General features: G+C 40.2%; 1 protein-coding gene across 4 annotated transcripts in view; it reads left to right on the top strand.

Annotated features, from left to right (window-relative positions):
• The window catches only part of robo2 (roundabout, axon guidance receptor, homolog 2 (Drosophila)), a 312,336-nt gene that overhangs the window by 241,080 nt on the left and 56,600 nt on the right, over positions 1-14,656 (top strand). For 3 of the 4 annotated variants that reach the window (XM_030151656.1, XM_030151654.1, XM_030151653.1), the window contains exons 6-9: positions 5,354-5,490; positions 6,689-6,700; positions 10,684-10,808; positions 12,447-12,618. In XM_030151656.1, coding sequence (XP_030007516.1) covers positions 5,354-5,490; positions 6,689-6,700; positions 10,684-10,808; positions 12,447-12,618 — 446 coding nt within the window. The remainder of the gene's footprint in view (positions 1-5,353; positions 5,491-6,688; positions 6,701-10,683; positions 10,809-12,446; positions 12,619-14,656) is intronic. The other variant, XM_030151657.1, reaches the window with a different exon arrangement.

Here is a 14,656-nt window from a genome sequence, read left to right as displayed (position 1 = left end):
CCAAACTGATCTTTGATTAATGGTGGATAACAGGATGAGTATCGTCCTTACTGTCGGGCAGGCCCTGACCCTGTTGAGGCATCGGAGGTGCCAGGAGGGAGTGGAGCTCTGGCTGAGGGCCGTACAGAAGGAAGATGAGAAGTGATAGCGGTTAATTGATTCCCTCTCATGGGTGACAAAGCCTGGACAGGTAGACTCTAGCTCTTTTGATCTGGATGAGGTAAAGTAGCAGTCAGGTGGTGTGAAACTGGATCAGACTGTCAGAGTGAAGTGGAGCAAAGAGGGAACTTTGTGTCAGAGCAGTCAGGCCAGAGAGCAGGTTGGAATTAGTCCACTACAGTGTCTTTGAGTCTGACTCATGTGCTGAGAACTGGCACACAATCCCTGTGCTCAGCTCCCAGCCCCATTCAGATGTACACACACAGGCGAGGTAGATAAGATCCTCTCAGGTTGAGTCATTTTGTGGATAACTGTAGACACACACTCGCTTGTACACACAGCCGAAGGAGATAAGATTCTCTTAATGTGAGTGAATTGGCACAAGTCTAAAGGTGGAACATGGGTGAGTGTGTCCCTGACAGACAGTTAAAAGGCAAATGCTCTGCGATGATCCGGAGGATTTATGAGATGCAATGCTTTTAAAGTGCATCCAATAAAGTTTTCATCTCTGAACAGCCTTGTCTGTGCAGCAAACACATCAAGCAGACAACCTAGAAAAACGATGCTTTGTCTTGGCATTTGCTTACATTCCCATCACTCCTCATATTGGTGCAAGAGTGAATGACACTGCACATGTGTGGATATGTGTTTGGTGATTGTATACTTTGTACTCTTTGTACTCACTGTGTATGTGTGTACAGTGTACCTTTTCTTGTTTAAAATGCAGGGGGAGTCCAGCAGGGCCAACTTGGCTCTCCTATCCTTTCCACAGCCCTTCTACATGTGCAATTACATTCCTCCTCTAATAGAGAACAGAGCTGTACTCCAGTCCACATTCAATAAAGAGCTACTGTTCCCTTGCTGTGTGTAGCTGCATGTATGTGTGTGTGTGCGTGTGTGCATGCATGTGTGTGTGTGTGGCTACAACTACCTCTTATCCCTGAGTATTTCCACTCATCTTGTCATCTAGGTTGATTCCATATAGGAAGTTGATTACAGATTGATTGGTCTCATGTTTCCCCTCTCTTAAGTCACGGACCAGCCTGAGGTTCTGTTTTGAGGGATTGATGGAATTGGGACCAAGAACAATAAGCATGTTGTCTGGTATGTGCATGCGTTGGCTCCCCACACACTGAGGCTGTGGGAATCTGTATGTACATTTGAACTATTCACTTTTGATGAGTGATGACAGTATATGTTGTTCTCAGACCTGTACATTCTTCTGTATCATTCAACCTTGATGCTTTCACGATGCAGACTGCAGCAAAAAATTGCAACACAACATCTGACTGTACAGGTACTGGTGGCTGAATATAACTCCAAACTATTACTTAAATGCTGAACACAGCAGTAATATTAATCCAAAATAATCATATATAATAGTAAAACATTGACAGAAACTACGATGGTTCCTTTCCATACTTTAAGTACTCTTTGCTGATAGTATTTACATATTTCACATATTTTTCTCGAGTGTTGTCTCATTCAAGTATTGGTACTTATACTCAAAGTGCAACTTTACCCTCTTTCTGAAACTAACTCTGCCCACAGTATGATCTTAAATCTGCTACAGTGAACAGTGTCTAGATGTCCAGGTTAGGTGTGAAATAGGAGTAATTTAGGTACATTTGTATGACAGAAAATCTGAATGCACTCATGTAGAATCAACTGAGGTTCTGAAAAGGTTACTCAGATATTTTGTACTGTACTTACTCTAATAAAGGTCCACTTAAAAATCAGTATCAATCTCTGTGTAGGCCAGATTTAGAATATTTTTGCTGCTTTTTCTTGTCATCATATGGTCCTTTTTTCTGAGCTCTCCAACAAAATTGTGGTGTTTTAATTTGTTATTTCAGATTAAAACTGACAAATAAATCAATCCCATCAAGGCAACAGCTTTACAGAACAAAATTGCTGTGTTCCTATGAGTCCATAAGATTGTAACAAATTAAGAAGGAATTAAGACGGGTTGTAGAAATCCACTCGATTTTTGCCAAAAAATTTATATAAAGATAGCTTTGCAGCACCTGGAGGGTTCAAATTCAAACTTTTTTAACTACTAGGGTCATCAAATACACAAATAAATGTACCAAAGACTAATAAAAGTGGGTTTAGCAAAATATGACCCCTTAAATTTAACTTGCAGAAACCTGTAGGAACCCTGAATTAGGTCATACACTTCAGGTCTTTTTACAACTCCAAAAACATGCTTTCATGTATAGTATCATCTTAAGTAAAGGATCAGGGTACCCACACTTGCAGTTACAAGCAAAACTCAATTGGAGGTGAAATACAAGCCAGTATTTTATGTCATATGTTATCTATCTTAAGTGATGACTGCTAATTAAGACAGGTAGCTTAACACAGTCGCATTACACATATCTACAGTTGGTTGGAATTAGAAGTTGTGGTTTTTACGCAAGCCCTAACCTGTCACTAACTGTCACCTTAACTTATCTCCAAACCCCCTCCCTCTATGTCAAGAGTTCATGTTGTGCAACCCATCCAAGAAAGTAGGCTGGACCTGAGATGATACTGTTTCTATTAGCTTGTTTGTTTTTCATGCAATATCAGGCCTGTTCCAATAGGTGCTGTCTCATTCCTTTAGATGCCTCTCATTCACTTTTAACAATAAGTGCTTTATTCGTGTACCCACCATTACCTGGACTGTACATCCCCTCTCTGTAGAACAAAACATTCAGTCATGACTCAGTCAAATAATCATTATGGCTCCTTAAGTACCTGTGTGGAGAGCTGGAACTGGCAGTCAGAGTTGAGGAATGTGCCTCAATAAAGCTGCCTTTGAATGCTCGCTGAGGAAATGTCATAACAGCAGGTGAAAAAAACATGGCATGGATAGACAGGACAGATTAGTTTTGCAGCTGCCAGCGGCAGTCAGCCATGGTACACCTGATGGTCAAGCACAGGGGTCTTTCCCACTCTTATGGGGAAATGTGCCATAGCATACTGTTGATACTAAGTGACTTCAGAAACTATATCACTATATCTTTATCACTGTAAATAAACCGCACCATGATTTTCCCCCCAAAACCAAAACTGAATGTTTCCCAAGTATCAAGTAACAAAACCTTTATGCAATTATGAATGAATGAGACAGTGAATGACCGAATGAATGGTTTTATTCAGTCATCACACATGGTAGAATAAATGAACAATAGTATAGACCGTGTAAAGAGTAATAACAGTGTATAGTAAGTAGTAAGTGAACAGGCTGTGGCAGAAGTATATATTCCTGCCAACAGTCTTAGCAACTTAATTAATTCCTCTGTGGCATATACACATTTTCTGCAGACTCCTTAAAAAGTCTAAAATCCAATAATCACAATTGAATTCCTTAAAATGTCCCTAATACAATATTGACATGGCTTAAAAATGTATTAGTTGTAGTACTTGTCTGTTGAAAATACTAAACTTGAGGCCTGCAGCACCTTGTGCAAGAAAACTGTTAAAGTAGGAACTCTGGGTAATGATGCAAACACCTGCCATCTCCCAGTATTGGTTTGAATCCATACTTGTATATCTAGTGGCAAAATGGGCTTTAAGTTGCATCCATAATGTTTTGTTTTGGTTTATTTTTTGTAAGTTTTGTAAAGTCTGAAATGTAACTGAAACCCAGATTAAACAAGTGGTGCAGGGCACAACAAACCTCGCCCCTTGCATGTATTGTAGTTTATTTTGGCATGAATCCAGCTGATGTCATCATGTCTATGCATGTGCTGATGTCAGCATATCAGTTGCTTCTATATATGTGCAAAGTTTGAAGTAAACTGAAACAAAATTGATGTTTTTGTAGACATTTGAAATTTCACCCATTATAAGTAAAATGGGAGGGAAAAAAAAGATTTAAAAAATTCAGTAAAAAATTTTAGTTTAACCTACTTTTCCAAAATGTAACCACATCTATTCTGAGTCGCTGGCAATCTATGAACCCAATTTGGTAGGAATTTAACCAAGAGTTTTGCTGCTACAGACATTTGAATGTCTCCCATTGTAAGTAAATGGGAAAAAAAAAGATTGTAAAAATTCATAAAAAATTTGAACTTTGACCTACTGTTCCCAAAATGTAATGAGGTCTATTCTGGGTCAACTCGAAATCTATAAACCCAATTTGGTATGAATTCAACCAAGAGTTTTGCTGCTAGAGTGTTAACAAACAAACAAACCAAACCAAAAACAATACCCCTTGCCTCCCCTTTGGGGGCGGGGTAGTAAATAAAATGCCCATATTGCTGACAGGGTGGTATATTCATTTTTCTCAACATGATCCATGAGGAGATTTGTGATAGGCAAACATTACTGCACCTGTTTTTCATAGTTGTTAGATGACAATTTAGCAATTTAGTAGCACTGAAATACATGCCATTATGACAATAGAAACATATTATCATGTGCAAAATTGTACGAAAGCTTTTATTGTGTGGAAATAACGTCAGGCTGTAATAGAGTGGCCTTTTAACTCTTTATCTCAACTGTGTTCTGTGTCTGTGAGTGACAGACTGTGTGCTGCAGAAGGTTGTCAGTCTGACAGACCGCTATCACAAAGCATCCACACACACACTCACACACACACACATACACACACACACACACACGCAGACACACACACTCCATCAAGCTGGCATCCTCTTCAGTTACAATCTGAAGCAGCAAACCAAACCAACATGATCCCCCTGTAAACCGCCATACAGTTCCATGCAGGACTGGCCACTTATACAGTCATTTGCATGGTTATATTTGTGATATACAAACATTTAACTACTGGAATTAATTTTTTTTGAGAGCGTCTACTACATCAGGCGTGTGTATACATGTACAAGCACAAAGCTCTGAATACGGTTGGAACGCACGCACGGAGACACCTCATGCATATTGAACATGTTTGGAACATTTCAGCTGAATGCACATCTCTGAGTGAGCTGCGTGTCATTGTTGAATAATTGATCCTCCTTCTTGCCATCTCCATTTGTCAGAGAGAACACTTGTGTTTTGGAGTAGTGTATACCTTTTCAGTAGGAAATACACTTTTTCATGGCCACAGCTTAAGTGACAAAGGTGACCTACTGAAGCATTTGTTATTCATCGTATAGTTAATGTTTCATCTAAATTTATTGTATCTTCTTGTATTGATGAATAGGCAGCTTGAATTTCATGATGTTAACATTTCTCCTGACAGGTACGAGATCAAGTATGACAAGGACGACTACGTGCTGAGAGTGAAGAAGGCTTCCATCAGCGACGAGGGCACGTTCACCTGTGTTGCAGAAAACCGTGTGGGCAAACTGGAAGCCTCTGCCACTCTTACAGTCAGAGGTAAAATCACAACTGCCATACCTGCGTCCTTTGTTATTTTTAATAGGCTGCACATAACATAATACAGCACACAGAAGTCACGGACCGCTAAGGCTACCGTACAGTCGATGTGTACCAATATGAGGTTTAGACTGGCAGTACACTCCACAGGGTTCCCTCGACACAAATGGAAATCCAGAATGCTGACTCCCGCAGCTAAGAGAGACGTAGACAGTCTATGAATCTGTTTAATTATTTACATTTCCAAGTGCAACATAGACACACTCTGCCACTCTCCCCCCTCGTCATGGTGGTCTGCTAGCCACGCTACCCACAACGCCGTAACCACCCAGTCAGCAAAGCCATTTCACAGATTACTGGTGCAAACCGGCAGCCTCACACCTGGGGTTTGCAAGGTTAATAAAAACATTTTCACCTTAATTTTCCTTCTTTTACCACTCTTCTTCCCATTAAAGCCAAGCATTAGAGGTCTCTGTGGAACGCTTTAAACAACACAGGGTGCCCGGGAAGGTAAAAGCGAGGTCTGGGTTGACTTGTTCTTTCAGTTTTTATAAAGTGGGGGATCTACAAATTCGGGTTTGTGAGAGTTAGCATTGTAGCATTTTACATTATTGAAAAGACTCACAGGAACACAAGAACGCTGTACCTGCACCAGCTCCTCAGGTTGTATTGTGGGTTCTCAGAAGTAGAAGGCGAAACACTGTCTTCACTTGTTTTTTGAAGTATTTCCTGCTCTCTGTCTTTCCCTCATGCCCTCTTTTTTCCGCTCTATCCATCAGCACTACTGATAAACACACCCTCGCCTTGCAGTTACAAATACACACCGCCTGTAGAATTGTAGATCTCATTAATGCAGAGAGGGTCCAGTAGTACGGCCTCCCCACAAAGGAAAGAAATCTGACCACCAGGGGGCGCTCATAACAGTATGCCCCATTATTTAGAGGCTTTGCACTCGACAAAATGAACAACCTGTGCTACTGGATCCTGTCTGTCATGCTGATCCTGTGCCAAAAATGTGTTGGCACCAACACAACATGTCATTCATTCTGACTTTGATTTCTTTTTGTCCTATTTTATTATGTTGTTTTGTTCTTCTTCTGTTGTATCTTATGTTTGTGTGTCTGTGTCTTAATTTTTAATTTGACTTTTTTTTTTTATGTGTGTGTGTATATCCACTCCTCCATTGTTGTGTCTCCAGCTCGCCCTGTCGGTAAGTACTCATCCTTCTGATTTGATTCCATACGTGCATGCTCTTTCCATTTACACTACCGCATCTGGCTGCTTGACAATCAATTATCATGCTTTAATATGTTGTATTTGACTAACACAGGTGATATTGTGTACCCTTATGATTACTGTTTGTGTTTATTTATGTAATCTTGTGAGAGCTCTACCTGGATTACTAACATTCTAAACACAATAGCCTATAACAACAGGTCTCTGGTTTGATTAAATGCAGTATTTACCCAGCATACTCCCTGCAGACAACTGTGCTAATTTCAGTAACACTGTATTTCATGGCTTTTACTAGCTTAGATATCAGTTTTAATAAAATTGTCTTGCAATCAATTTGAGCACACATGTAAATGCTGTTAGTGTAGACAGAGTCGTAGCAAATGAATTATTCTGACATTTCCTTTGGTTAAATTTCAGTATGTAAACAACAGCCGCAAAATATACTTAATAAGCACTGTTCTGTCTTTGCGAAGACTCTTTGTGTTTTGCATCTTCTCTAGTGGCAGCTGTTTGAAGTAGCGTAGTTTTCAATGACACCATGCCACCACAGCTATGATTTCTCAGGTATGGTGGGGCAAGGTTTTTTGAGTTGAACTGGCAACTGCATAGACTATCGATCCTTTCCTATACAATGAACGAGTTGGCTGGCCGTCTAATGGCTGGCAGTCTCACACTTTGTAATCTCATATGGTCTAGGACATGTTTAACTTGCAAGTCTTGAGGCCATCTGCGAATTTTTGGACCACAGAGATTAGATTGGTTTGTTTTGGATGAGGTTCTTCCCTGAGCCCCGACACAGAGCTGGAAATCTCATTTTATTTCCCTATAGATCGGGGAAAGGTCAGAGCAGAGCCCAATGCGATACACTTAAGATGTTAAATTGTTAGAAAAGAGAGAGTGAAAATGGGTGTCTGGAGAGAAAGGTGTGCCTCTTATTAGCAGTGAGATGTGGAATTCAGGAGCAAGAAATGTAGAGGAGGGAAAAAAAGCATGGCATGAAAAGAGATGGCAGAAGTGTGTGTCAAGACAGGCTTGACTGGCGGAAAAGCCTAGACACTGTCTCAGTGGCAGGACTTTGGTTGCCAAAACAGCAGCGACTGTGCTACAATTGTCAAACTGTCAGTTTCCAAGAAGATGGAGGAAATTACACATTCAGTCTGCCTGTGGGAAGAGACAGTAATTGCCGTAGACTTTTGAATAAAATATGATTGAACGTAGGATTTAAAGGAAAAAGAAAAGCTTCTGAGTTTGTGTGCCGGGGTGAATAGACGTCTGTCTCTCTGTCCATTTGTTCTTTCACCCTGACTTCTGTTTAATGCCGAGCCCTCTCTAAACTAGGCAGATGTGACTTGTCATGAATTAAATATGGGGGGCCTGATCATGTGTTGGCTTATGAGGGGACAGGAAGGAGCCTCTCACTTGTCATTAAGGGTCTCTGAACCAAAATACGGCCAGTGCTAGTTAGCCTCAAGCCGAGTTGTGAGACTGTCACACATTGGGATTTTGATCTATGTCTCCTTGTGTGGACCTCTCTTTCCTTTTCTACAACTCATCTCATGCACATTCCTTTCAAATGTCCTAATTCGCTTACACATGTAACATTAGAAAGGCAAAAATACCACTGCAGGTATTGATCGTAGGTCATCAGAGGGAGATAGGCAAGCAAAAACTAGTCATACAGAGTCATATAGATGGATGTGACCACAGACATAATTAAAAATGACACACAAGATGTTTGGACTTGTTATCAGTGAATCAAACAGCTGAAATAATACAAAAGTTTGTAATTATTTACACTTAAACAGTATCAAGTCTCCTGATGCCAGGTCATTACATATGATAATGATAATTTACAGTTTTGTTTTTCTTCCATTCAACTATAGTTAAAAGTAGTTGCACTTGATTTTTGACACCTTAGTGCAAGAAATCTTCCATATAAACAACATAACTTATACCTTGAAAAATGTGTTGGGTTAAATTAAAGTGTGAGTACACAGAATTTGTGTTGGTTTAAGAGGAGAACAACACTTTTAGGTAAGGTGTTAAAACATGTTTTTGACGGTTCGTAATGCAGCATGTGGGATGGAACAGAGCAGAGGAAGAGAACGGAAGGAACTGAGTCCTTGCCAAAGCATGATTTAGGAGCTCTGTATCAGGCCCAGCATTGTGAGAGCCACGAGATATCCAAGCTGCAGAAGGCCAAATGGGAAGACAGTAAATCTGTAGCCATCTGTACCATTCCCAACTGTGTGTATCTTTGACAAAATACACACCCCCAAAAAGGGGATTACATGGAGAAACCAGCCAAATGGAAAGCGTTTGGCCTTACTGGAACCAGCTGGCTTGTCAGTGAAAGGACTTACAAAGAAATCAAAAGAAACAGAAAGAGTGCAAGATGTTACATTTCAGATCAGTCATAAAATTATACAGCAGTCAAGTAAATACCTACATATTTTTATTGTGTTTGTGTTAAGAAAATGTCTTCCCACCTCAATCTTTTTAAGGAAATGGTTACAATTATCTGAAATTACTTAATTTTAGCATGGTAGCAGAAATGATTTTTCTTCCTGCAAAGAACATCTTGTTGTCTTTTTTTTTTTTTTTTTTTTTTTTTTAATAAATATTTTTATTGGATTTTCATACCCACATGGTAATATCTAACATGTACAATATTTCCATGTGTTCCAGTTAAAGGTAGTAGACAGTGGTCTTTATACAGTGTATCCTGAGAGCAACAATTTTAATCTAACCTAAATGGCTTCTATGAATGAACTATAATAAGCCATTATCCCTTCCCACCCACCTTGAAAGAAAAGACAAAATTAAACAAAACACAACCACAGAAAGAAAAGAAAAAGAAACAGTTGTTGTCATATCTTGGGATTTTTCAGGTTAAAGTTAAAGCTAAAGATAAGTGTGTTGTATTTTTTGGGTTGCTTTCTAGACACTTATAATACATTAATATAATGTAGCAAGGATGAAGATTTAGTTCTTTAATCCTTTTTTATTTATTAAATTTACCTGGAGGAGAGTTCTGAATGATACCATTAATAGGAACAAATTCCAAATTACTCTTCATTTTATTCTTATCCATTTTATGCTGTTATCTGATTTATGAGTGGTTTCTTGTTAAAATCTTGATACATGTTTTTTGAAGACGCCAGGAAATGATAATGTGGAAGCATGCCATCAGGGAGTGCCCACATATTCCACAGATGAGATACTGCACCACTTGTGTCTAGCATCTAAGCATAGCAGTTTTCATTAGTGAATCGCATCTGTCAGTTGTCAGTCAGAAATGTCTTATTCTGTCCTAAGTCGAAGTGAGTGACAACTGGTCTGGCCTTTGATGGACTAGTGAATATTGACCGAGAAAACTTCACACTGAGTGTCATAGGGTTTCAAGCCTCTTCTCTCTTTGACTGAGAGCTGTTGGCTTGAAGTGGAGTAAACACAAAGTTTCTTCTATCTCACGTTGCCTTTTGATACATCTTTGATCAGAAGTGCTGAGCTGCTTCTGATCTGAACTGTTATATATGACTGACATGATTAACCAAGTACGTCTATATCTGTTCATAGTCTGGATGTTTTCAGGGCATGGGTGTGTTGTCTCAGATCTAAATGCCATTGTGACCAAGGCGCTTCCCTGTGTGAATGCGAATGTGACTGTCATTCATTCAGCCCCAGCCTTACCTGGATGAATGGCCAGCCCGGTTACCATGGCAGTGGTAGTCATACTAGTCATTGGTGTTCTTCCGTTCAGAACCATGAGAAAGAAAGACAAATAAAATGCTGCATGGAAGCTCTGTACAGCACTCCCATTTTGATTTGACCATGTGGTATTTTGCTTGTTTTCTGCTTGAAATCCCAAATCCCTGATAAACTCCTGCCCTAATGTTTGCTCTCACTATGTGCCATCCCTCGACTAACTCGGTCATTTCTGCCCTTTGACTCCAGCTGCCCCGCAGTTTGTCATCCGCCCAAGGGACCAAATTGTTGCTCAGGGTCGCACTGCCACCTTTCCATGCGAGACCAAAGGAAACCCTCAGCCTGCTGTCTTCTGGCAGAAGGAGGGAAGTCAGGTAAGACAAAACAACCAGCGTCTCTTAAACAAACCCACTTCATACTTGCTTCTTACAAGTAGAAATGCATTGCACTGCTTCCGTTATCTTCTCTATGTTAAGTGTTATCAACACTCAACACTTTGTTTGGATTCCCTTGGCTGTGCGCACATTTGCTGAGTGCTTATGATTCTCCAGCCCCACGCGCCCACGCGCACACACACATCTACACACTCGCAGCGCTTCAACGACACTTTCCGCTATCAGTATCTTTACTGCAGTCGAACAGATACACCTTTGTTCTCAGGAGCCAACAAACGACAGTGTGCCTGGCAATGTGCTAATCAGCTTCCCGTGACCCTGCACTGATAAGACCGATCCTATCCCTCACTCAAGCAGATAACCCATTCAAATACCTGGGTGTCCTCACAACGCTCAACAACACTGCCAATTAGGAAGCCTGCTGGGGCTTGTAGATGAGCCAGAGATATGATTCAGCTCTGGCTAAGTTTCAGACATACACGCATACACACACATGCCCTGCAGGCTAACAATTACAGCAAAGTTTTCAGAAAATACTGAATAGTAGTGTGACACAGCTCACACAAACACTTGTTGAAATACTTACCAGCATTTATTGTTTTGCTAGTGCCCGACCTAAAGCGTGTGACTCAGTAATACTGACTAATGCTGTAAACTTGTTGAGATTGAACTGGCTGTATCTGGTTTATTTCACATATTGTCATTAAAGATGTTGCTTTTGAAGTGAAACAGCTTCGTACAAGCAGTTGCACGTCCTCACCGTTTCAGCTTCCGTGTTTGTCCTTGAGTTTATTGATGCTTCCCCCGTCGTATAAACATGCACTGACTCAAAAAAAAAAAAAGGTACGAAAGTGTTGAGAGTACAAATTAAAGGTAATTAAGAACTGTAATTAAATGATAGAAAGGCCTCTGTTGCACTTGAGCTTTAATGGACGTCTCTTATGTAGTGGAGATGCATAGAGCCTAATTTGAAAAAACAACATGATGTGTTGCATTAAAGTAATTAGGAATAATCAAATCCTGCTAATGTATTTGCTAGTTACCCTGGGGATCACACAAGAAAAAATATGAATAATAGAAGAAATAGCTTGTGTTTGACAGCAAGATAGATTTAGTGTTTTGTCAATGTCATCAGTCATTATTTTGTAGGATAGTTTTTACGAGTAACATTGAATTTTACCTCCCACTTACTCTAAAATAAACATAACTGATCCGTCCTTCCACTTAAGGTATTCTAAAGATTAACTGTTTTGTCTTTGTATAAACTCTCCTCAAATGGGGTAAAGAGCCATTCAAAACCAATGTGTAATTGAAGCAGAAAGGAAAATGGTCATGAAGCCAACACGATCAAAAGTAACCTTCATAACATTATGGAGCCTCTGGCTTGGCCCAAGAACAAGTAAAAAACCAAATCATCAAACTGTATACATGCTGTGCAGTCGGTTAACCAAGTGATTGATGTGATTGTTCATGCTGAAGCTGTAATAGTGTGATTTGTGTGTATCTGTGTTTGTACAGTGCATGAGTGTGTGTGTGGAATGTGAACATTTTGTCATTTTTCCAGGTTGTACCGATTCCATGTTCTCACTAATTGCCTGTTTGTTCCTCTTCTTGCAGAATTTGCTTTTTCCAAACCAACCCCAGCAGCCCAACAGTCGATTCTCAGTGTCGCCCAGTGGAGACCTCACCATCTCATCTGTGCAGCGGGCAGATGCTGGTTACTATATCTGCCAGGCTCTGACCGTTGCAGGCAGTATCCTCGCCAAGGCTCAACTGGAGGTCACAGATGGTGAGGGAAAACTGACGTGTAACTCCTTCTATGCCAGCACACTGCTAACATGGTGATACTGGTGCATGTGCATATATAAACACAGATATGTAGTCAATGTATATTTAGATATTTACCCTTCAGCAAAGGACTAATTTTCATTGTACCAACTTTTGCAATATGAAATTCTAGTTTTTTATACTTTAACTTAGACAAAATTCATGCCTTGTTTCATTTAAAGAGACTTTGTCCTTTTACCACCTATAAAAGTACGGGCACGCAGCCACAAATTCATCTTTGGTTATTCCGTGTGCAGGAATAAATTCAGCAGCGGTATGCCCATGACCTTCAGTTTCTGTGTTTTTGCAGTCCCGGCTGTGTTTCATTTTTGTCCTGACACAATTTAATTAAAATTTTCTACATTTCGTTTTGGAGAAGAAATAAAGCCTTGCCCTTGCTTTTCTTCAAGTTTAATGATCAGCCGTTTGGGCGAGTGGGCGAGGTGTAAGTGTCCATGCAAGCCGGTGAACATGTGAAAGAGAGAAAGGCAAAGGCAGGAGCATGATTGAGTGACTGAGTGACATTGGTTTTCTTTTGAATGAAATATGTGGTCTTACCAAGGTGTGGGGGCATCTAATCTGTTCAGCTGTTGTGATGGCAAGATAGACGACCGTCTGAATGCCTGCTGAAGTACCTGCTAGCACAAAGATTAAAAGCACCACAGTGACAATTTTTCAATGTTCAGTCTGAAACAGGAATAGTCCAACTGCTCATGTAAACTGGCCTTTCCATAACCGTCACTGAATTATACTTCATAACTCAGCCAAATTTGCTCATTAACAGTGAAATTGGATTTGTTTTTTCTCTATATGTGTCATCTTCAGTGTAAGATACAAGTCTGCCAGGTGAGAAAATCTGCGATGAAGCGCATGGATAGGCATTAGACTGGTGTAACAGGAAAGGAGTGAGAGGAGGGAAGAGTACAGGAGGGCCAGGGTGAGGTCATGGCCACACCTGCTGCAGTCTTCATGTGATTTACTGCCCTGAGCCCCGACAACAGTCTGCGGAGTTCAAGGAGATCTGTAATGAGAAATTCCTGATCCAGAGACCCAAGGCCTCAGTCGAGCCTTCCCTCCTCCCTCTGTCACTCCTACATGCCATCAACGCATACATCAGACACATCCAGTCCCTGATCCTGATATAAAACCGTCTTTTGCATGTGTCTCTGTTAAAAATAAGTATCGCTTTGTGTCTCTTGGTGAAGCAAATTGTAAAAAAGCTACAATTCATAGAGTAATTCAGGTTGTGTAGCAGTGAGAAAGGTTTCCTCTTCTTTCAAGATGCAGATGTAAGAGAGTGTAAATGGAGTTCATGAGATAAAATACAGCACATGGAAGCCCCGGCTCATATAGCCCTGCTGCTCTAAATCCTCAATGTGGCTCAGATTATTATTAAGATTAGGATTTTTGATTCATATTCTGGCATTTCCCGTTAATACTAACATTCCACCAGACTAAGAAAATAAGTAAAATCGTAATATTAAGATTGATGTACTACATTTGGCTTGTGGTAGATAATCCAGCTCACATGACCCAAGGCATAGGGTGACCAAGACGGCAAAAGTGTATGTCTTAGAAACGCTTCCTTTTGTCAAACGTAGCTGCTAGAGAGAAAGTAACGGTGGAAATGAGGGTGTGATAATGTGTTGAAAGGTTACAGAGGTAGACTTGGTAATTAGCCCCTGCAGGTCTGACATCATTAATCCATACCTTCTAATTAATGTGGGTTCTGCGATGCCAGGGGGACTCCACATTATTCAACTCTAAATATATAAACTGCCTGTGTGCGAGAGTGCTAACTCTGAACACCTCTGACATACCCACTATTTCATAGAGAAAACCCACAGGCTTTTTTGGCAAATTACAACAAATGAATTTGCTCATGTAAATTGAATTCTTATAAAGGGAAACTAGAAATCCATATAGATAGGTTGTTTTTTTTGTAATTTCTTGTTAAAAATTTAATTCTGCTCCCTTTTTGTACCTCATATGGTTATCAT

The sequence above is a fragment of the Sphaeramia orbicularis genome, chromosome 13 (genome assembly GCF_902148855.1).
Source record: "Sphaeramia orbicularis chromosome 13, fSphaOr1.1, whole genome shotgun sequence".
NCBI classification, from domain to species: Eukaryota; Metazoa; Chordata; class Actinopteri; order Kurtiformes; family Apogonidae; genus Sphaeramia; species Sphaeramia orbicularis.
The sequence above is the reverse complement of the archived record's forward strand: the minus strand, read 5'-3'. Positions and strand labels throughout refer to the sequence as shown.